Source organism: Camelus dromedarius, chromosome 4 (assembly GCF_036321535.1).
Source record: "Camelus dromedarius isolate mCamDro1 chromosome 4, mCamDro1.pat, whole genome shotgun sequence".
In the NCBI taxonomy this organism is placed as follows: Eukaryota; Metazoa; Chordata; class Mammalia; order Artiodactyla; family Camelidae; genus Camelus; species Camelus dromedarius.
The window spans coordinates 6,143,123-6,167,471 of record NC_087439.1 but is presented as its reverse complement, the minus strand read 5'-3'; the positions used below and the strand labels follow the sequence as shown (position 1 = coordinate 6,167,471).

Sequence of the window (24,349 nt, the reverse complement as noted above, 5' to 3'; positions counted from 1 at the left end):
TGACACACCCCTGCAGCCGAGGGTAGGACCCAGGGATTCTAGAACTTCATGGAAAAAGAACTATGTGAGTCCGGGCCTTGGCCTCCAGCAGGAGGGAGGGACAGAGCATTCTCCTCACATGCCTGTCCAATCCACATGCCTTGTGAGCGGCAAGCTGGGCAGAGATCGCCTAGTCCAGGGGCAAGGGCCTGGGAGGATGCCGGGGGTGAAGGTGAGGAGGGGGCCCTGGCAGGATCATCTGAGAAGGAGGGAGGTGAAGATTTCAAGCCTCAGCATCTCCAAGAGCACACGGGATACAGAGATCACTCAAGACTTTATGAAATCCGGCCCAAGTCTACCAGCGTCACCACTCCTGACACACCCCACCCTTCTCTTGGTGACTAGCCAGCCCACCTCCACTCCCCAGCACACACCCTGGCCCAGTTCTGTCCCTCAGGGAACACCTTTTCCAGGCTCCAGGCAGCCCCAGGAGCTGACCGTCCTCTGCAGGCCCCTGAGCAAAACAGCCTGAGCCTGCCTGAGGCCCTGCCATGAGCCCAAAACAGGAGCTCAGCTCACGTCTGGGCCCCAGCCCACCCCGGAGGCCGTGCTTCCAACCTCCACGCCCACAGTCCTCAGCCAAATGTCCACCAAGCCTCCATGAACACCCTACCCAGGAAGGACGCCTGGCTGGGAAGCCTTCCTCCAGCACTGGCAAGAGGCACCATCTCTGTAAATAACTCAGGTCCAGGGAGAAGGGCAGAAAACCTGGTGCAAGATCAGAGGAAAGGGACCCAGGGCAGGGAGGTACAGAGAGACTGGGGCAAAGACAACATGGGGGCAGATGAGAGAGAGGACACCCAGGGAAGAGAGGTGGACACCATGAAGGGGAGGGCAATGTGGGATCTGGGTGGAGGACAGCCCCGCTGGCTGGGGCCCGGGGCCTCAGAGGCCCTCTAGCAGGCCCAGGTGGGCTCCCTGCTCCCAGGGCACCTGCCTTCGGTGTGGCGTGGCTGCTCTGAAGGCTGCTGTAAGCACAAAGTCTGGTGGTAAAGGCCTGGCTCCTCCCAAGGAGACCACTGTGGCTACAGTGTGAGAACCTTAATCATGCAAATGAGCATGGCACCATGGTGGCCATATGTCAGGGTCCTATAAAATGACTGCCACTGCACCTTTTCTCCAGTAAGCATCTGCCCCGACATGCCAGGACTAGGCTGCCCACTGACAGCCCCCCGGGGCCCAGCCCCTCCAAGCCCTGCCTCCCCATCCCCTGTGGGCTCAAGGATGTGGTGGGGGGCAGACCAGGGGCAGAGAGACTTCCTCCCTGTGCCTTTCATTGGTCTGGCTCCACCAGCACAGGCCGGCCTCCCTCCTGCCTGCTCCACGAGCACTTCTGGGCAGTGGACCTCAGGGGCAAGCAGGCCAGATTCTACCCCCACCCCAGCTGTCCCTTCTCCCCAACAGTCCCATCCCCCAAAAGACCCAGCCCGCCAATCCCTAATCCTCTGTCATTTGACCCAGGCTCCACCCCCAACTCAGCTCTGCCCAGCCACCTACTGAGGCCCAAAAATGGACAGAGTCATTTATAGAGGGTCCGACCAGCCAAATGCAATGGGAAGATGACCTCATGGGGCCTGGGTCCGAACTCCAGGCACGCGGTCTGCACCGGAGGGCCCTGGGGGCAGCCGGGGACTGGGAGGCTAGCGGTGATGGAGCCAGGCTGGCAGCCCCTGGGGACCCCTCCCAGATGGTCTCATGCCCCCTCACACTAGGGTCAGAGGCCACAAGACCTGACAACGATAATCCCCTTGCCAGCCAGAGCTGTGTGCACCCTGTTCCCCAAGGCACCCTGGGCTCTGCTCAGGACCAGGCACCGAACACCGGTCCAGGCAGGATCTGCTGAACCAGGGAAGGCAGGGCAGCACACAGCACAAGTCAGCCCACTCAAGGGCCTGCATCAGGTCTCCCCAGCCAAGCCCCCAAAGACCCTTGTTTGTTCCTAAACAGTCACTCTGCACCTGCTGGGGCCAGATGAACGCTGGGCACAGGCAGCACCAGACCAGGGGTGGAGGACGGCAGATGGACGGGCCACACCAAGCCAGGGCCCATGGTGAGACTCACACTGAGCAAGGGGACGGGAGGGCTGGCTCCACAGGTAGGCACCAGAGGGCAACCCTTCTCCAGTATGCTGTCCATCTAAGCCTAGGCAGATATTGGGGCTGAAAGGAGATGCGGGGAAATTGAGGGAGAGGAACAGAAGAGAGAGATCGGACCCTCCTTTCTACATGGTTAGACCTAGGACCTCCACCAAAGCTCCTCCTGTCCCTGGTCTGGAAAGGCCCTACTATACCAATGGGCCAACTGTAATTTCCCCATCACTCACAGATGTGACCAAGGTGAGGTGGGGGCGGAGTGCCTCTGAGGCCACAGACCATGCGAGTTAGATGTGGTCCTGAATGCCGCAGAAGACAGTGAGGCAGCCAGGTCAGCGGAACCCAGGCTGCCACACAGACTCTGAGCCTCAGGAGGGCACAGGGAAAAGACCGGTGTGTGCAGAGGAGTCAAGCTTCCTGGGAAAGGGGACTGCAGTCAGGCCAACAAAGGAGTCTACTTTCCCTGGCTGAGTCAGGGCGTGCTCTGATTGTGATGGGGGAGGGTCTCCCAACCAGCACCTGCCCGTGGGGCAGGGAACAGCAGAAGTGCTCAGCAACACCAGCTCCCCAGAGGTCCAGGCTCCGGCAGGGCCAGCCCTTGGCCAAGGCCAGCATCCATAGTTGACCAGCTGTCAGCCAACTGCCCATGGCCACAGAGCAGGGGCCAAAGAGGGAAGAGTGACAGCTTAGTGGGGTCAGTGATGACACATCGCCACGTGCGCAGAGGGGATACAGCCCATGGCTGCCTACTGCCCCTGCAGTTACTGGAAGGTGCCATTGCAGGAACAAGGCAAATAGGGCAAAGGGGACACAGCAAGAGCAAAGGGAAGCCGGGGAGAACCTGGACATCAGTGGAGTGGGGGCAGGGAAATTGTTTCCGCTGTTCCTCTCCTTCCCATTCATCTTCCTCAGCCCCTTAGGGGCAGGAAGCAGGCTTAGGCCCAGGGTACCTAAATGGATTATCAGTCACGGGAGTTGGCGGGGCGGGGGGGGGGGGGGTGCCACAAGGGCAGCAGCATGTCCCCCCTCCCAACCTGGGCGACTGAATCTTCCCAGGCCCCAGCCAGCTATCTGTGGGGCTCTAATCCCTCGGCCGGCCCGGGGAGGGGAGGAGGACAGCTGGGGCAGGCCAGATCTGGAGTTTGGCTGAGGGCCCTTCCCTCCACGCACACCCGCCCACCTCCTTAGCCCGGGACCACAAGAATGAGCAGCAGGGGAAGCTCTCGCCGCCCAGGCCACCCCCACCCCCACCCCCACCATCACGTGGCTGCATCCTCAGGGAGCCCGCAGGTCTCAGCTGCAAAAGTCATTGTTTATAAACAGCCACAAGCCTGGCGGGGGAAGGCCAGCCGGTCTCCGGATTCCCAACCGGCCGTGGGCCGTGTGTCGGGCGGGAGAGGGGACAGACCCAGTCAGGGGGGCACCAGGGGGGCCACCTTGGCTGGAGCACAGATTCTGCAATCTCAGATTTCAGAGTCGGCGTCGGCAGGGGAAGTGGCGTCAGCAGCTGGCGTGATCCAATTCAATAAGCCAGAGGCAGCTAGGGATAGAAAGACGAGCGAGCGCGGACCCCCGCCCCCCGCCCCATCCTGCATTTCCTGCAGTGTCAGGGTGCCCCGGGAAGCCCCGGCTCTATGCCCCCGGCCCAGGGCCAGCCGCTCTCCGCGCCCAGGGGGTCGGGTTTCCTGCGGTGCCCGCCATCCCCGCGGCCGCGGGCTCCCGAAACCATAGCCGCCACCCTCTCCCCGGCCGCCGGAAACGCGAAGCCCCTGCTTGGGCGAGGGCACCTCCGGAGGGGCGCGCAGCCCTCTGCTCCCCGGGAGCCAGGCCGAAGCTTCCAGGCCGCAGGCACCTCTCGGGCAAGGAAACCTGACCCCTCCTTCGGCCCGCGGGGAAAGAAGGTGGAGAGGCGGGTGGAGAGGAGGGAACAGCGGGCGCTGGAGGCGCCCAGAGGCCTGGAGCGAGCGCGCGGGCCCCGCGGGCGGAGGGGCAACCTCGGGATTCCCGGAACTGAGCGACCCGGGGAACCAGGGACAGGCCCCCTCCCCCCAGCGCCCGCTCCGCATGCCCGGCCCGCGTGGTCCCAGAGGGCTCGGGGCGCCACCTCGCCTCCCAGCCTCCGGGCCTCGGCCTCCAGGGCGAGGTTAGCCCGGACCTCGCGCCCCGAGAAGAGCGTGGGCCGTCTCTTAGCTGCAGACGTGCGGCGAAGATGCAGAGCGGCGGCGGGGGGAGGAGGGGGGACAAGGGGACAGCTGCGCCCTCTCCTGCCCCCGCCGGAGGTGAGGAGACAGAGGACGCGGACGCACAGGGCACCCAGAGTGCCGGGGGGGCGCAGCCTGCGGACCCCCGAGGGCCCTTGGCAGCAGTCTATCGCAGGTGACAGCGCCAGACCCCGGGTGAGGTCCAGCCCCCGGTGCGGGGGTCGGGGACAGGTGTCCAGATCGCGCGGCGGCCGGGGCTCAGGCTCGCTCACCTTTTCCTGCGCGCGAGTGAGCTTCTTCTGCACGTTGCTGGCGAACTTCCCAGCCGTCACCCCCTTGCTGCCCATCTCGGCCATCGCGGCTCAGGCTCGCCCGGTGGCGGGCGCCGATCTCCCAGCCCCCGGCCCCGGCCCCCGCCGCGCGTCCGGCCCCGGCTCCGGCTCCGGCTCCACGCCGCGCACTAGACAGCCGCGCCGACTGACGGAGGCGGAGCGTGCGCCCGGCGAGCGAGCGAGCTACGCGGGGACCGAGGGAGGGACGGACGGACGCGGGGAGGGGGAGGAGGGGCCGGGCCTCGAGCGAGCAGCGGTCAGCGCCCCCCGCCCGCCCCTCCGGACAAGACACTGCCTTTTAAAGGGCCACTCCAGGCTTTGGAACCGCTCGGCCGGCCAAGAGGGAGCGGCACCCACTGTGGCCGAGGCTGCGCCGGCGAGTGGGACTCCAGGGTGGCTCCGATGACACCGCCCCGGGGCGGGGACTACAACGACAGTCCTGGGACCCGCGCTGCCGCGGGCCCGCCTCCCTCCCAAGTAGTCGCCTCCTGCAGCCCAGGAAAGGAGGCTAGATGGAGGAGAAGGGTGCTTTCAAAAACCAAAGATCAAGTGTAGTGATTGGTGCGCGCCCCCGAAATCGGAGCGCCCGGGCTGGGAGCGCGCCGCCGGAGCCCCCTCTCCTTCCCCGGGGCTTACCTCTGGCCCCGCTGTCGACCCTCGGCCTCCTCCTGGCCTGTAGGCTCACCCTTCTCGACTTGGGGTCTCGGGCGCCTCCGGTCAGCTGTCCCCCGTGCCTAGTTCCAGGCCAACCAGGCTCTCGGTTTTCTAATTTGTGGATAACTATTATTATTATAATAAGAGCCTAACAGTACACTCAGTGCCTCTTCGACAGGCATTATCTCAGAATCAGTCTCCAAAGTAGCCCTATTCGATTGGTGCTATTATTTTTCCATCTTACAAATAAGGCACTAAGAAGCCTGGAACCAGACCTCTGACTCTCCATCCCAGGCTCTCAGCCACCATCTCTGGGGTTGTCTCCTATTCCGGGCTGGAACATAAATGATCAATGGTCATTATTCAAAGAGTAGATAAGGTTATTGCTAACCGACCAGTGACAACTTTGCCAACAGACCAATGACACTGGTTTGAAACTAATAAATGTCCACTGGGTCTACTCATACCACCCACACCCCTCCCCAAGGATGCCACAGCACTGCCCTAGAGGACAGGGTATGTCCCTGGAAGTTTCCTCAGGGATGTGGGCTGAGTTGGCTGGAGAGGGGAGCCCTGGAGGCCATGCTGAGGGGGCCCAGATGTGTCCAGCGCCCCGGAGGAGTGAGGGCAGAAGTCCCTGGGAGGAGCAGGGAGGCTCTTACACCAAGACCCCCATACACATGGAGAAACTGAGGCCCAGGAATAAAAGGTTCAGCCTGGGTTCCCCGGGGAAGGCTCCTCCCCAATCTCTCTGGCTACTCCACCCGGTTTATTACAAGGCCTCTCAGCACCTCAGTCTTCTTAGCCTAGCATTATTCCTGTTTCGGAGGAAAACAGACCGAGGCTCTACAGCTGCTGAAAATCACAAGGGAACAAGGGATAAGCAGAAATTCAGACCCAGGCTCTCCTGCACTGAAACCCTCAGCTGATACCCCAAACTGCCTCCCAGGAAAAGCACTCTGTCAAAATTATTACGATAAATTTGGGCCCGATTCCTGAGTTACAAACGCAAAACCTAAACCATGCAGCCTGGGTTTCTAAGACAGCTTTCGCCTGAAAGCTCATCATGCTTTCACCTCATGGTCTCTCTCCTTCTAATTTTATGTTTGGCACTTTTCTAACCATCTTCGAGGGGCAATTTCTTCCAGCAGTCCTCGGAGAAAAGGAGGAAATCAAATCGTATTACAGTCAGCCCCCAGGGAACGGGGAGATTCTGCTTGGCTGGACTGCGGTGTTTCAAAATATCACTTGCCAGTGATGATGAAAATAATACTTAGGTATAATTATGACTGAAAAGAAGACAGGAAATTGTGCGTGCACTAACTTTGCAACCACACAAAAATAAATATAAATGCTCGTGATCAAAGACCAAAAGAACCAGGCACAAGGAAATAGGTCAAGGCATTATGACTGATTTTTTTCCCTTTGATTTCTAAATATTCTGTAATATGCTGTGTTACTTTCATAACTAAAAAATACACACACATCTCTTTAGAGAAGGCAATTCTTTATCTGATCTCTGGAATGGAGAGACTTTTCTAAGCACAAAACCATTGGAAAACGTATTGAAATAAAAAGTGCTAGTTTGAGGGTATGGAAAAATAAAAATTTTTTAAACCTCAAAAAATACCATTAACACATAGGATGAAAATTTGGAAGGAAATTCTCCAAAAGGTTATTATAAGTCCAAACGGTAGAAATGTAGGAGATTTTTACTTTCTTCTTCATAGTTTTTTATAGTATCTGACTTTTTACTGAGATAGTCCATTGTTTTTATGATGGAAAAACATAAACTTTTCAGGAAAAAATTAAGTTATTTCCACTTTGAAAAGAAAGTTGACATTAAAAATTAACAGGTAGAAGAAAGTGGGAAACATTTTTGAAAATAAAATAGAACTCTCACAATTCATAAGAAAAGCTAATATTCCAACAAATAAATGAACAAATGGCACAAAAGGACAATTGACAAAATTGGGGATTTAAATCATCAGGACATGGATATTAAGAGTTCTGTTTCAGCAGGAAAAAAAAGAAAAAGAAAAAGAAAAAGTGTTTGTTAAATCAATGAGAGACCGTTCTTGCCCTGACTTTCACCAAGTCAGCAAATCGTCTTTTCAATTATGTTACTTAAAATCAGAGAGACGGATACTCTCACGTACTACAGATACAGAATTTCTGGAAAGCAATCTTGGAGTGTGTATTAAGAACCATCAAAATATCTATATTCTGCAACTCTCCAATCCCAAGTACAGGAAATAACTCACAATTTTAGCAAAGCGTTAGTCACACAGATGTTTATCACATAATAATAGTACGAGACTGACAGCATGAGTGTTGGCTATTTTTGTTGCTGTTACTATTCGTGTCTGTGCACTCCCTCAATCTCCAGACGTTTCTGAGCACTTACTAGGTAACTGTCCTGGGCTCAGCTCTGCCAGCGGTGGGGCGATGAAGCCCCTTCCTCTGGAGTTCACTGTGTGGACGGCTGGTTGGGGCTGGGAGAGGTGGGAGGCCCTTTGAGGGAGTGATGTTGACAACCTGATGGAGGCACTGACAGGGCAAGGAGGGGAGCCTGGTACCTGTGAAAATACTGAGGCAGGAATCCATGAGCAGACATCAGATGAGCAGACAATATCCGACGTGCTATTGGTGTGTCTTTCCTTCTGCACTTTTAGGACCCAGGCCTCCCAGCTTCTGCATCCCTCCCGCTCTTGACAGCAACCTGGCTGCCCATCCAGCCCAACCCCTGGCCTATACCCAAGGCCTGATACCAACAGTGATTAAACTCCAGTCTAGCTGAACATAAGATGTTTAGCAAAACAACACTCCTAATGTGTCTGGGATGAGGAACTGCTGTAACGGGCGTTAATGAAATAATGCAGGATATTAAATTATACAGCGGGGGTGGGGAGGGCACAGCTCAGTGGTAGAGCACATGCTTAGCATGCACAAGGTCCTAGGTTCAATCCCCAGTACCTCCATTAAAAGTAAATAAATAATTCCCCCTTTCCGGGGGGAAAGGGGGTAGGAAGGGATAAATTTGGGAGTTTGAGATTTGCAAATGTTAACCACTATATACTGAAAAAGATAAAAAACAAATTTCTTCTATATAGCACAGGGAGCTATATTCAATATCTTGGAATAACCTTTAATAAAAAAGAATATGAAAACAAATGTATGTATATATATGCACGACTAGGACATTGTGCTGCACACCAGAAATTGACACATTGTAATTGACTATACTTCAATAAAAATAATTAAGTAAGTAAATAAATAAAACCCTAATTACCTCCCCTTCCAAAAAAAAGCCTATTAGTTCATTTTTTTTTAAATAAATAAAAATAAATTGTACAACAGGAGAACGCCAAATGATATCCAAATGTGGTCAGTCTCGCTGAGTGAAGCAGTTCGGCTTAGGTTTGGTTTGGTTTTTTTCCCTCTTCTTTTTTATTTTCCAAACTTCATTCATGCACTCTTCTTGTAATCAGAAGGAAATGCTATTCAAAATACAGACTGAAAGGAGGAAACTGTTCCCTGAGACTCTGGTTGGAAAACCACAGTGTGATCGAGCGTGTGCCGCGCCCGATGGCCTGCGTGTCAGAGCCATGAGGTCTGAGGAAATGATTTTTTTTTAAAACCCTGAAAAAGTCAGACGAGCAAAGGGAGACAAAAGAGCTTTGCGCCAGCTTTTCTTCAGTCCTTCAAGAACTGAATAAGAGGCTCAGAGCTGGCACCATGGCTCTTATCAACCTCATCCTGTCCTTTACAAAGCAAGACTTTTTGTTTTATTCTCTTTCAACTGTCAGAGTAATCCTGTGTTCGATAGCAGGAGAATCCCTTGCCATTCTCTTGTAGACGAAGACTTGGAGAAACTTGGAGAAGACAGGTCGACCCAAAGGCATGCGGCCAGTGGGTCCTGGGCTCGGATCATTTAGCACCTGGCCATCTCCAGTGTGGGGAACGGACTAGCTCCAAACCTTCCTCCTGGAACAGCAGGCTTCACTTCTTACACAGACAGGGAGGACGCTGAAGAATCTGTAGCAGAACCAGAAGGAGATATGTCTAGGATCCTGCCTAGAAAATGAAGCTGACAAGTGTTGAGAATTGGGAGATGGGGACAGAGAGAGAAACAAAGACAGAGAGACAGACATAACAATATTATTGTAGAGCCTGGTTCCAGTCATGCCAGAATCCTGCTCACTCCCCACCTCCCACTATCCAGCTAAACAAGCCAACACATTTTTTTTTTCTTTCTAAAGCCAATCTGAGGTCACTCACAATTGTCATGACTAATACACAGTTACCCAAAACCTGTCCTTCTAAGAGGCAACCCTGGTGAATCCCTAATGCTACAAGTGCTTTCAAGTTAGAGTTTCTCTTGTGCATCTCTACCTGGTCCATCTGAATTAATATAAAATGCCCAAACTTGGATAGTTTTGCGTGAAAGGGGAAAAATAATTACACTGGGATCTTAGGCCTAACGCAGGACTAACCTGGGCAAATCGCGACTTCTGAATACAGAGTCAATGGGTAGGAGTGCAGAATACAGTGCAAAGGAAGCTAAGGGCACGCAGTTCACAGCCTATGGTCAGGCTGGTCCTCAGGACAAATGCCTGTCCATTCTCCCAGGCCTGTCCCGTCATCTTGCAGGGGACATTTGCATATATGGGAGGGCACGCCCCCCCCAAGGATCTTCTGAATGGAGATCTGTCGCTAGGCTTCACCTCCTGGCTTCCAACCCAGTGCTTAGTGACTTTGGCAAATGGCAGTTAACTATTCTGCCATCCCGTCCTGAAGATCAGGGACAGTGTCTCTTAGTTAATCTGGTTTGTGGTCCTCTTTGCTGCTGAGGCACAGGAGGCTGACCTCTGCCAGCTTGACAGACGGGTCAGTAGGGGTACAGAAAAGCAAATAGCCCTTCGCCCTGCACTCTCCTTCAATAAGTCATGCCTGAGTTCCTCTAGAAGCAAGAGTCCAGCCTTTGGAAACGCTCACTGGAGATTTATGATCATTGTCTTGGTCTTATCTTGGAAAAAAAATGGTTTACAAAACAAAATGTCCCAACAAGATTGCCCACGTACGTTTTTAAGCATTTCTAAAGTTTCATTTATCTATAAACAAACTAGCCAGCCATCAGAAGGAATACTAAGAGAACTGGCCAGTCCCTTGAAGCTGGGCTTCATTTACAGTATATGAGGCACCCTTCAGGAAAGCATTTTCAGGGCATGTAACAAAAGCCTTACGAACACTGGCCTCCTAAGATGCGTCTGAGACTATCGTTTAAAACAGTTAAAAGCACAATTACAATGACATTCCTTACAAAAGAAACAGTGAAAAGTTGGAAACAGCCTAAATGTCCAAGCATGAGTTGGTGAAATAAGTTAATTTCTAAATTTTAGTCTATCTAGATTTTGAGTATTAATCCACAGTTAAAAATTGATACATGGGACTTCTTCAAAATTTAGAAAGTCTGCTCTTCTAAAGATACCATTAGGACAATGAGAAAGTGATCGCCTCGGATAAAAACTACTCCTGGAGAAGGCAAACAATCCATTAAAAAAAAAAAAAAGGAAAGAAAAATAAGGAAACAAAACAAAACACAGGTAAATGATCTGGGAAAAAAACCTTCGCCAAAGAAAGTGGCAATAAGCCACCTGAGAAGATGCTAAAATTCATTAGTCTTTAGGAAAATGCAAATTAATACCACAATGAGCGGACACTACACACTCCCCAAAATAGCTAAAATGAAAAAACTGACAACACCAAATGTTAACGAAGATGTGAAGCAACCAGAATTCTGCCGAGAGCCACATCTTCCCTTGATTCGGATTCCTCCTTTGCTCATGACAAATTTTTCTTTTTCTTTCTCTTTTTCTCCTACCTCTGCTTTGGGCCCATCTGCGTGTTTCACCCCCAGAGAGTCCTGTGGCTACACCTGGGTGGAAGGAGCCCAGCTCATCCCTTCAGTGCCCAATATGCACTGGGGCTTTGAATGTATCCTTCCTGAGGACATACGCACATACCCAACTCTCCTGCCCTCATTCCTCATCGGGCTGCCTGGCGACCCCTCCTCATCCTTCAGACCCAGCACACACATCATATCCTCCAGAGAGCCTTCTTCCACCCATCAAACTCAGGCAAAGCTCGGTGACCCGCCTCTGTATTCCCCAGAGTCCTGTGCTTGCCTTTCTCACACACCTAGCATCCCCGACAAAAAGTCATTCTGTAATAGTGGGGAGAAGGCACTCTGGGAGTCAATTCTTCACTCTTCCTGCTAGCATTCACTGTGCTCCTCTTGGCCTTGGTGACGACCAGAGCTGGCAGAGGAGGTTATGTTCCTCTGGGGAGGAAGAATCATTTCTTGCTCAGACTCCAAGTTGAGAAGTGACCACCCCTTGCATGGAACTGTGGTTGCCTTTAAGTGGACGTGATACCCAGTTTGAGAACTACAGCCTCCGACTGAGGCTCCTGAGGGGCAGGGACTGGGTCTGGTTAGCTCTGATCCCCGATCCCCTCCACGTGACTGGGCACAGATCAGGTGCTCAGCCAATGGATGCTGGATGTTACCCCTGCGTGTGGCGCTGGGCATGATCTACCCAAGTTCAGGGAGGCGCTCAGCACCAGAGTGTGGAGATCTACCAGAGCTGAGGTCTTACCAGTGGATAGGCTGCATTCGTTCAAAGTCACCTGCCTCCTCGTCTTTCCATATATGCCCCACCCTTGTCACCTCCTCTCTTTTGGGGGGGGGGGTAAGTAGTTATTTATTTATTTATTTATTTATTTATTTATTTATTTATTTATTTATTTAATGGAGGTGGTGGGGATTGAACCCAGGACCATATGCATGACAAGCATGTGCTCTACCACTGAGCTATACCCTCCCCACCTTACTGACATTTGCTACCTGAAGTATGCTGCATTGGCTTATGGTTATGCCACTGACCTTGAGTGATTCACTTATCTCCTGCTGACTTGTATTGCTTCTAAAACCAGCTTCTGCCACCCCAGCCCAGTTCCCCAACCCAGGGAGCTGGTGGGAGCACTGAGGACACTGCTGAGCTCTAACTGGTGGACCTTGGGGTGTAGGGGTGTGGCAGGACAGACAGTGATGCACATTCACAGAGTGCAGGTGGCCAGCATCACTCTTGCAATGAAATCATGTTTCTCACATTTTATATTTTACAGAGGAGGACACAGAACATAATAATAGTTTTTGTTCATTTCAAGTAAACAGCTGACAATGTCCGATTCAATACACAACAATGCTTCCTTAAATAAAAAAAAAAGTGGCTGAAAATATGTGCATTCCAAGGTAGTGGGGACAGATCACAATCCATGGTCCTGGCCGTGCAGGAAAGAATCGACTTCCTTTATTCTTCTTTCTCAAAACCTTATTGCACCAGCAGGTCACTCCCGCCCCGGCTGGACTCCCATTTCTCCAGACGTAGAAAGCTCTGGTTCTCACATGTGCCTTCTGGACACTTCTATACACCACAGGGTGCTCCCTGGCCTCTCTCCAGTCTGGGGTCCTGTGTCACCCATATCGTGGGTCTGTTCTGGGACATGAGAGAAACATCCAGCCAGCATTAGGCAAGCACTGAGCCAGCCAGCCGTGGACACCGGGGACACACAAAGTAGAATCAAGCAGCGTCTTGCCTACAAGGAGTCCTCAGCCTGGGAGGAAGACAGGGAGTCCCCTACAAGTACCCAAGGGAGACGCTCATCTATAACATCATAAAGGCGCTGCCTGTGGCCCAAATTTCTACCAGTGGGAGAGCGTCCCGAACAAGGGTAGACACTGTGAATTGGCTTGGCAGCCACACAAACGTGGACACCACTGGAGGAGAGCACCTGCCCCAAGTGGACTTGGACCTGCAGCTGCAGCTCTTGGGGATGGGGGTGGGGGTGGGGTTCCCGGCAGCTAGCACCCTGCGGTACCCACTCCAAAAGCCCGACACTTTTGCAAGTCATCTGCAGAAACTAAGACATTCCCAAGCAGTGAGCAGGCTCTTGGCCCAGCAGGTCAGAGAAAGCTGTGAGGTAGTCCGGGGCTGGGTCCACCCTGCCCCAGGGTCCAGGCGAGGACAATCTGGCAGCCAAGAGGAAGCTGAGTTCCAGGGATTCTTGGAGAGGGCCCTGGGCTGGCTTCTGGAACCATCGTATCTACGCTGCATCTACACGGCTAAGTAACCACGCCCCCCAAGTCGGCCTCGCCCGAATCCTCCTCCTCTCCTCCTCCTCCCGCCCACAGCCTGCCCTCCTTCAGGGCCCACCCCCACCCCTCCTAACCGCCCCTACCACCGCTCCGTCGTGTGCCTAGCCCTCTTGGTTGGACCCCGATCTTCCCCCTCCAACCTGCCTCCTCCCCACTGCCCAGGGAGATTTTTTTCTAAGATGTTCATCGATTGATCATGCCGTTCTCCTGCCCTTCACTGCCTCCCCCGAGACGGCAGCATAAATTACAAATACCTTAGATAGACCCCCCCCGCCCCGGAGGCCCCGCCCGCGGCCGTACATCTGCCTCCGCCCACACGCCCAGCCCTTTCCGCCCCTCCTCACCCCCATGCCGTGGCCCGAGCTCTCCGCTCTGTCTGACCAGCCTCCCCTTCTTTGCCTCACTGGTTCCAGCTCATCTCCCTAGACCCAGTTCAAGACTCCGCCATCCAGGAAGTCTCCCCAGGTCCGCCAGCTGGACCATTGCCTTTGCTCCGAGACCCCACAGCTCTCCTTCCAGCGCCTTCTCTGTCCGTCCTGAGAGGAGGCCTCCACGTTATTCATCATCGTATCCCCGGTGCCCGACAGTCCTGATGCATGATGCACCTGATGCTTGGGAGAAGCAGGGAGTGGGAGGCAGGGGGCAAGGGATGTCGTATTACCGGTACCCTTTGACTTGATGGCGCGCTCCTCTGGGGCAAGCGCTGCTAACTTCATCGGGGCACCTGCCAGGCAACCAGACAGTATCTGCACAGAAAAGGCCTCAATCCCGGCCCCTCCGCCCCGACCCCGTGATTCTCACATGGGGACTGTGGGCCCTGATACACTCCATCTTAATAATTTTTTCCTAAAAGAAGTTTTTTTTTTTAATTTTGCCATCCTTTATTTCTTTGATTTTTTTATTTTTATTTCTATTTTATTGGGGGTTAGGTAATTAGGTTTATTTATTTATTTTTAACGGAGGTACTGGGGGTTGAACCCAGGACCTCATGCAAGCTAAGCACACACTCTACTACTGAGCTATACCCTCCCCCCATTTCTTTCATTTTTGATTTTGAAATAACGACAAATCACAGGAAGTGACAAGGCCATTCAGATCCCGTGTACCCTCCACCCCATTTCCTTTGGTAACAGCTTACGTAACTATGATACAATATAAAACCAGGAATCTGATATTGGTTCAATGTATGTGCTTTGCCCTTTGTCATTTTATCATACGTGTCGATTCATGTGAACTACCACCACGGTCAAGATGCCCACAAAGACCTCCCTGGTGCTCTCTCTTAATAGTCTCACCCTCCCCACCACCCTCCCACCCTGGCAATCACTAATCCATTCTTTGATTCCATAATGTTGTCATTTCAAGAATGTTATATAAATGGAATCGTGGCAGATGTGACCTTTCGGAGATGGGCTTTTCCCCTCTACCAATAGTTCATTTCTTGTAGTTACTCTTGGGGTTACTGAGAAGTATTCTATGATGTGGTTGGACGTACCACACTTGGCTTCACCTATGTTAAGGGACATTTTGGTTAAGTCCAGTTTTTGACTACTATAAATAAGACTTATGAACAATCTTGTACATGTTTTTAATGTGAGCCTAATTTTTATTTCTCTGTTATTTATCCCAGAGTGTTTAGACCCAGGAGTGCAGTTACCACATCTGGGGATAAGCGTATGTTCTGTTTTTAAGGACCTGACAAACTGTTTTCCAGAGTTGCTGTATCATTGTACATCCCGCCAGTGACAAATAAGAGTCTCTGTTGCTTTACATCCTTGTCAGCACTTGGTGTTGTTGTTATTTTTCATTTTAGCCATTCTGATAGGTATATAGTAATAACCCTTCACAGGCTTAATTTGCATTTCCCTGATGGCTAAAGATGTTGAACATAGTTTCTGTGCCTATTTGCAATCTGTATATCCTCCTCAGTGAAATGTATTTTTTTGTCGTCCTATTTTCCAATTAGATTGCCTGTTTTTTCACTGTTTCATTTTGAGAGCTCTTTGTCTATTTTAGGTAGTTGTCCTTTGTTGGACAGGCAGTTTGCAAATATTTTCTCACAGTCTGCAGCTTATAGTCATCCATTTCATAGGATCTTTTTTTTTTTTTGAATTTTTTTGAATTTTTTAATATTTATTTATTTTTATTGACATATAGTCAGCTACAATGTGTCAATTTCTGGTATACAGCACAATGTTCCAGTCATGCATATATATCCATATATTCATTTTCATACTCTTTTTCATTAAAGGTTATTACAAGATATTGAATATAGTTTCCTGTGCTATACAGAAGAAATTTGTTTTTTATCTATTTTTATATATAGTGGTTATCATTTGCAAATCTCAAGCTCCCAAATTTATCCCTTCCCGCCCCTTTCTGTGTAACCATAAGATTGTTTACTATATCTACGAGTCTGTTTCTGTTTTGTAGATAAGTTCATTAGTGTCTTTTCTTTTTCTTTCTTTTTTTTTAAATTCCACATATGAATGATATCATATGATATTTTTCTTTCTTTTTCTGGCTTACTTCACTTATAATGACGATCTCCAAGTCCATACATGTTGCTACAAAAGGCATTCATTATTTTATTCTTTTTCATTGCTGAATCGTATTCCATCATTTCACAGGATCTTTTAACAAAGTCTTAACAAAGGCTCTTAACTTTAAAGTCCAATTTACGCAATTTTTTTCCTCTCAGAAATTGCACTCTTAGTGTCATATTGAAGAACTCTTCACCATAACCTAGGTCCCAAAGATTTTCCCCTATATCATCTTCTAAAAGGTTTATAGTTTTATGTTTAAATCTACAATCCATTTTTAGTTAATTTTTATAAACGATATGAGGTGTTGGATTGCCTATTGGTATCCAATTGCTCCAGCACTGTGCCCTGAAAAGACTCTCTTTCCTCCACTGAATTGCCCTAGTACCTTTGTCAAAAGTTAATTGGTCATACTTGTGTGGTCTCCTCCTGGGCTCTCTGCTTTGTTCATTGACCTATGTGTCTATTCCTTTGCCCATACATCGTGTTTGTAACACTGGCTACAGCATAAGTCACAACAGCAGATAGAGGGGCTCCTCCCACCTTCTTCTTCTTTTTCAAAATTGTTTTAGCTGTTATTACATAATAAAGGATTTGACTGGCGTCTGTCCTTGGTTCCTGGGAGAGAGAAGAAACCTTTGGAATGTCCAGAGTAATAGGAATTTCTGTTACTCAGGAATAAGTAAGGGATGCTCTGAGATGAAATGACTCCAGGTGGAGGCTGGTCACCAGAAAGATCAACCTTGTGATTAACTGGGGCTTTGAGCCACATCACATCAGCCCAACCTCTTAACTCAGGGAAATCAGAGAGAAATGGGAGACGGAGTCCAATCACACGGCCAATGATTCAATACATAATGAAACCCTAATAAAAACCCTGGACACTGAAGCGCAGTGGAGCTTCCCGGTTGGTGAACACATTGACGTGACCTGATTCCACAAGGAGAGAGCACAGAAGCTCTGCCTTCCTCCCCCAAACCTTATTCCGTGTATCTCTTCATTTGACTGTTTCTGATTTGTGTTCTTTACAATGAAATTGTAATCATATGCACAGCGTTTTCCTGAGTTCTGTGGGTTGTTCTAGTGAATTATCTAACCTGAGGTGGTCTTGGGGACCCCCAGATACACCCAGTTCATCAGAAGTGCCAGCGTCCTGGGACTCGACTTGTGGCTGGAATCTGAAGTGGGAGCAGTCTTGCTGGCGACCATGTCCTTTGATTTACGGGGTCTGCACTAACCTGGGGGGTTAGAGTCAGAATTATACCTCAGTACATCCATTGGTGTCAGAATAGTTGGGGTTGAAATGTTGAAATGAAATAGCCATCATAGTTCTTTCACCTTTCCATATAGATTCAGGATAATCTTGTTTATATCTATTCTTGCTGGGTTTTGAGAGGAAGTGCACTGTATATCAATTTGAATACAATTGACATCTTTTCACATGAGGTCTTCTAACCCATGAGCACCCTGTGTCTCGCCATTTATTTAGATCCTTTTTGACTCTTTCATCAGAATTTTCTATGCACACAATTACGTCACTTACAAATGGAGATCGTTTTATTTCTACGTTCTTCAATCTATACGGCTTTAATGTCCTTGCCTTGCTCTCAATGTTAGGAAGAAAACATTGGTCTTTCACCATTGGCTATGATATTACCTGCAAGTTTCTTTTGGATGTTTTTTTTTTTTTTCTTATCAAATTAAGGAAGTTTCCCCTATCCTGAGTTTTCTGAGTTGTTTTTTTTTTTAAATTGTGAATGGGTCCTGAATTTTGTCAAATGCTTTCTCAGCATCAACTGATACAATCATATAATTTTTCTTCTTTAGACTGTTAATGCCATGGATTACATTGATTGATTCTTTTTAATACTGAGCCAGCCTTGCACCCCTGGAATAAATTCCACTTGGTCGTAGTCCACACAACTTCATAATGCTCCCAAAGAAAGGTTTGACAATAGTTTGCGCAGAGAAAATATTTGGGGAATTGAGTTGCCTCACGACACCAAGTTCTCTGGACATGCAGCACTCGGAAAGTAAAACAGTGCCAAGAGCCGGCCTCCAAGGGCTGCAAGCAAAGCAGGAACATCCTCCATCACATTACAGTTATGCTGTTATTTTGATTTTATTGATTTGACAGCTTTTGCCGACTTTTCTCAATGGGAAATTTCAAACATAAAGAAAAGTGGAAAGAACGGCATAGCACTCATATACCCATCACTTCAATGCAAGAAGTGTGAACACTTTGCCACATATATATGTAGTAAAAACATTATATATATATTCTCTACATATAATGTATATCATATATACAAATGTATACATAAGCCATGTATATATTATATATAATGTCTATATAATTTATATATTACATATATTTTCATGTAATATATATGAACCTTTTGAAATTTAGCTGCAGACATCATGACACTTCAATCCTTCATGAAACTTCAGTGCCTCTCCAATGAATAAGGAATTCTCCTAAATTACACTAACATTGTCATGCCTGAGAAATTAAACAATAGTATATCTAATTTCATCCATCTAACATCCAATCCGTATTAAATTAAACTTAATTTTACCACTTGCCACAAAGACATATAGGTACATTTAAAGACGTTTAGTGGAGAGGACATAGCACAGTGGTAGAGCATGTGCTTAGCATGCACGAGGTCCTGGGTTCAATCTCCAGTCCCTCCATTAGAATAAATAAATAAATAAATAAATAAATAAATAAATAAATAAATAAATAAATGGAATTATCTCCCCCTAAAAAACAACAAACAGAAAGAAAAGACATCTACATGGGGGTTTTGTTTGTTTGTTCATAAATGGGATTCAAATAATATTCATGTCTTGGTCTTGCTGCTGGGACATTTGAGTCTCACTGTCTTTTGGGGGGATATGATATTGCCTGTTTGAAGAAACCAGCTCATTTGTCTTATAGGATGTCCCGTATTCTGAACTGTGTTTCCTCGGGGTTTGGCTTGCCTTGCTTCCCTGGACTTCTCACAAACTGGACGCTGAGTCTAAACACTCCTTGGCAGGCTCACATGACAGGCGATGCTCTGTACTTCACAGCACATCACTATGGGTGGTACCTAATGTCAGCTGATCCCACTGGTAGAGATGCTCAGTTGGACTGCTTGACTGAAGTGGCGACAGCCTGCTCCTCCCACTGTGAAGGTGTGTTTTTATCTTGCAGTTAGCAGACGGGAGGCAGGGTGGTAGTTTGGCACCACGCAAGTACCCCGATCTAGCACACTTTCAGCTAATGGAGTTTTAGTCTCCATTGATGATCCGTTCCCAAATCAATTATTCCATCAGGGATTGCAAAATGATTGCTTTTTTAACGCTACCGTTCCTTCTACATTTCCAGCTAAAACGATAGGATAAATGCTTAATTCTTTCTCTTTATTTCCAGAATCAGAAATTGGTATGAGTCATTGATGACAGTAAGTGAGGTGGGATTTTTTCTCTCTTCTCTTTCTTTTTAAACATTGCTATGGACTCATGGTCTTTTATTCATTCAATGTTTTTAATCAGTTCAGTCCTTATTTATTTAGATGCTCAAATTGTCCCAGATTTGGCCAGTGGGAGCCCCTTTTAGCTGGTTTCTTGTCTTTTTGATATGTCCCTGTTAGTCTTTCAAGGTGTATCAGTCAGAGTTGTCTTGAGAAACAGAACCAATAAAAATATGTTTTATAAACATATGTGTGTGTGTGTGTGTGTGTGTGTGTGTGGCTTCTTTTAAGGAATTGGGTCACATAATTGTGCAGACAGACAAGTTTACAATCTGTAGGGTAGGCCAGCAGACTAGAAACTCAGACAGGATTTTTCTGCTACAGTCAGGTGGAATGCCTTCTCCTCCAGGAAGCCTCTGTTTTTATTCTTAAGGCCTTTAACTGATAGGATGAGGGTGACCCACATTATCAAGAGTAAACTCCTTTACTTAAAATCAGCTGATTATAGATGTAATCACATCTACAAAACACTTTCACAACAACATCTAGACTCATATTTGACCAAACATCTGGGCACCATAGCCTAGCCAAGTTAACACATAAAATTTACCAACACAAAAGTTCTTTCTGGCATTAGATATTCCAAGCTCACCTTGTATTTTCTCTCTCCATCCCTGGAGTCAGCCACTCCTCCAAGATTTCCAATTGCTTTCAGTGGAAATGGTATTAGAAACCAAAATCTGGATGCTAGGTGTGCTCATTGTAACTGAGATATGGTTGTTCCTGGGCCCCTTCAGTGAGCTGAGCTAGAAAACTCACATTTAAAAAGATATATATGTTCTTATTGCTATTTCCTATTCAAATTTAATATTACAGGGTTTTCCCCCTTAACTTCTTTGAGTTTATATTTGTATATTTTCCCCTTAAACTGAAAATCTTGGTTCCAATTAGTATGTATTTATTTACTTTCTTCTACAATATGCATCAATTTTAAAATTGCATTTCTAGTATTACTTGGAGGACTAAAACTATTACATAGAGTTTAAGAGTTGTTTTCAATTCCTTTGTCCTTAGAAGTATAGGTATGCTGAGCAAAGTCAAAAACAAAACAAAAAGCAAAAGTGAAGTCTTCTGCCTCCCAGTAATACTGTAGATTGTTATTTATTCTCAGAAAAACACCATCATCTCTCATGTTATATTAATGTTATTTTGAATTTTACTTACTTTATAATGTTGTTCATATATGATTTCTAAATTTGTTTTGGTTTTTAAGAGCTATCAGCATAAGAAGTGTATACTTAATTTTATATTTGTGTATATTTAAGAAATGTTATAATCAAAACACTTTAGTTTTGAGCAGAGATCTCACAATGAAGGCAGTTGTAGCTCTTCTTTCTTGAACAGCAAGGAAATGTACAAAGTTAGTGAAAAACAGCAAAAATTCAGAAATTCAGTTTTTATTTTTTTATAATGAGTGACTTCTTTATAAGCCTATATCATTCTCACAAACTAAAAAAATAATAATTAAAAAATAAAGCTAACTTAAAAATATAATTTAAGCCCACACTTGGGGTGAGAGAGAGTTTCTTCCTTTAAAAGATGGCAAACCCTGCCTGGACCCAGCTTTTAGAAAAGCAGAAAACAAAGACAAGCTCAAGAAAGAGTAGATGTTCTTATTGTTTTAGAGTCACTGATAGATAAGTGCTTCCCAAGAAGGACGTGGGATGAAGGAGTCCCAGACCTCTGACTTTCAGGACAGAAATTGAAGGGCTGTTCATACTACCTTCCCTGCCCCACAGTCTGTCCACCCAGGGAGCTGGCACCATCTCTGAAGCCCAGGTACTATCTGCCTGGGGGGAGCTGCTGCTTGGGGTTACTGTCCACCTGGGGGTACTGCTGCCTGGGGGTACTGTCTGTCTGGAGGTGTTGCCACCTGGGTATACTACCCACCTAGGAGTGCTGCCAACTGAAGTTATTGCCACCTGGGGGTACTGCCCGCCTTGGGGGACTGACACACACAGTAACCCACAGCTTTTTCACTTCCGTCCTGGTTGGCCTGGTGCAGGGGATGCTGCAATCAGCATTTCAGTTCCCACTGCCTGCAAACGCATGTGCAGCTACACACACACACACACACACATTTGAATTCAACTCTCTGTTCCCACTCTGTTCTTCCTTCCTCTCCAGCCTTCGCACAGTGATGACATGAACGACCACACGAGCCAGGAGGCCCTCAGACACTACCTTGTCCAGTCACCTCATTAGGGAGCCTGGAAGCCCAAGTCCAGCTGATGGCCTTGCTTGCTGTAACACAAACCTCCTGTGCCCAGGCCTGAATCCCTGAATCCTGTACTTGACTCTCTCTCTCTCCCCCTCCTACTCCAGACACAATCCTGATTAGCTCAAAAAATTCCTCTATCCCACAGTCGCATCAGAAGGAGGATAGAAAAAGAAACAGGACTGGGGCAGACTGCAGTTGGCTAAACCAATAGGATTTCTTGCCCTTGGTCCTTGCTGCTTCTTAAAGAGGCTGGGAGAGTTAAATACTCGCTTTCCCAACCTCCCCTGAAACCTAGCAGACATTTGACAAAGCTCTGTGAAATGTGAAATTTTTCTGGAATTAAGGGAGGATTTTGTTTTTCTGGTTTAAAGGGAAATGTGAGGCTTTTCCTCCTTCATGCTGAACACAAATCAAATGTCTGGAGCCACAGCAGCTATTTTGTGATCACAAGGCAATAAGCAAGAGACTTGGCAGGTAAGCTTACAAGGATATAAGTGGCTGAACTAACAAGCAGTTGCCTGATCTGAAGAATCTTGCTTTTTGACTATGCCTCTGTAAAGAGGATTTGCTGTGTCTTATAGCAAAAAGCATTCTTAACTGATACATACATAACCACTTACAAATAACTTAACTCAACAGATATTTAGAGCACTTATCATGAACCTGAATCTAAGTGTCTAGACATGAGTAAGACATTGTCCCTGACCTCAAGGAATTCACAGTACCAGGATTATACTCCTGTGGGTCACACGATTCTGTAAGATGGACATTAATGTCCCTATTTGGCAGGTGGGATAAACGGAGGCTCAGAGAGGGTGAAGGACTTGGCTCAAGGTCACACAGCACTTGAAATGGACACCTGGCCTGCAGAGGGCAATCTATCCAGGAGCAAGCCAGCAACGAAAGACAGGATGGACAATGATGGTGAACCCAAGTGACCAGAAGTGCTCTCAGACCCCTCCCTACAGGGTTCTTTTTTCTTTGAATTGGGAAACCCAGAGAAGATTAGCTGGTCAGCAACAGATGCTGAGATGAGAATTCGTGAGGTGGAAACCCTCCAGGAGTGAGAGAACACATGTGGATGCAGAGAGAGAGAGAGATTGAGAGGAAAGGAGGGGAGGGGAGGTGGGTAGAGCACAGGTGTGGGAGTGGAAGCTACACCAAGGACCCAGGCCCACCCAGGAGCCCACCATGACCCACTGACCCCCATGACAGGCAGCTGGACCAGCAGCCATCACAGGAGAGACAGAAGCTGTAGGGACCCCAAAGGAAGCAATAAGAGCCCTGGGGGGCCCAGACCCAGAGGAGAACCACCGGGGACCCACAGTGAACCCTCTCTGGCCTATAAGAATGTGGGTCAGTCTCTGCTCCCAGAAACCGAAACAACTCCATCTAGGATTCAAATGACAGAAACTAACTGAGGGCAACTCAAGCCACCAGGAGAATCTATGACACGCTCAGCTGGAAATCAAGGGGCCCTCCTGTCCCTACTCCCTTCACTCCGCCCCCTGCCTCCTCACTGCAGCCCCTCTTCCCCACTGAGCAGAGACACTTGGAGGAGGAAATTTCTGAGAGGCTTTGAGCCCCACGAAGATGACCTCCACCCCCTGCCCTTACCTCATGGCCTATGGCTTTTCTGGAAACTGGGACTTCAAATAGGCTTCGAAAGCAAACCAACAACAAAAAACTATAACCAAAACCTTTGTTCTCCTTTTTAAAAAACCCCCTTTCCCCTTTTCACTTTCAGCAGACATACGGGAAGAGGACCGGGGAAGGATGCCAAGGGAAGGTGGAAGGACAGAGGAGGGGAAGTCCCGACTGGGGGGGCCCCTCGTCCTCCTCTTGGTCCTCAGGGCCCGCGGGAGGCCACCCCTCCTGCAGCCAGCACCATTGAGCCTTCAGAGGCTGCTCCAGGAGGGTCCTCACAGCCACAGGGCCAGGCCCAGAGCAGACGCTCACCAATGGTGATGAAAACAGTGACACAGCCTCCATCTTGAGCAGGCGCTCCAAGGAGGTGCGTGCGTGGTGCTTCTCATCCACCCTGGGAGGTGGGTAGATCTCACCCTACTTTACAGAAACTGAGGTTCAGAGTGGTTGGGTGACTAGCTAGTCAGCCAGTGGAAGAGAAGGTTATATCTCTGACTCTGAAGCCTGTGTTTTGGATCTAATGCCAGAGACTGCACACTGGTGGCCCCTCGGCCGATTCCAGCCTCTACCCATGTTTGGCTTGACTCGCACAACTGAGGCCTGCCTGGTGTTTTAAACTTGATTAGTTGTCAACATTTAACGATGTGAGAGTTTATATAAAAACTCTCATTTCTGAATTCTCTCTAGAAAAATCAGGGCATCAGGCCCCACTGGGCCCACATTTCCTCTTGGCAATAATTGGCTGCTCCCTAGTGTCTCCCAGTCCTCATCAGAGCCCACTGGGCCTCCTCCTGACCTCCACTTACCCATGGTACCCACATTGTCTTGTGGACAGCTGCACTAAGCTACATGAATGAATTGATGGATGGATGGACAGATG

General features: G+C 48.6%; 1 protein-coding gene and 1 non-coding gene across 25 annotated transcripts in view; both read right to left on the bottom strand.

Moving 5' to 3' along the window:
- BIN1 (bridging integrator 1) overlaps positions 1-5,014 on the bottom strand; it is a 52,032-nt gene extending 47,018 nt beyond the window's left edge. For 3 of the 24 annotated variants that reach the window (XM_031451213.2, XM_031451214.2, XM_031451211.2), the window contains exon 1: positions 4,606-5,012. In XM_031451213.2, the coding sequence (XP_031307073.1) occupies positions 4,606-4,689 (84 nt within the window). In that variant the 5' untranslated portion in view covers positions 4,690-5,012. Of the gene's footprint in view, positions 1-4,605 lie in introns of all 24 variants that reach the window. The other 21 variants (XM_031451231.2, XM_031451226.2, XM_031451227.2 and 18 more) reach the window with 13 other exon arrangements.
- A 7,117-nt stretch (positions 5,015-12,131) lies between these two features.
- On the bottom strand, positions 12,132-12,204 carry TRNAD-GUC (transfer RNA aspartic acid (anticodon GUC)). Its single transcript has one exon. It is a non-coding gene; the product is annotated as a tRNA-Asp (tRNA).
- Positions 12,205-24,349: the final 12,145 nt, after the last annotated feature.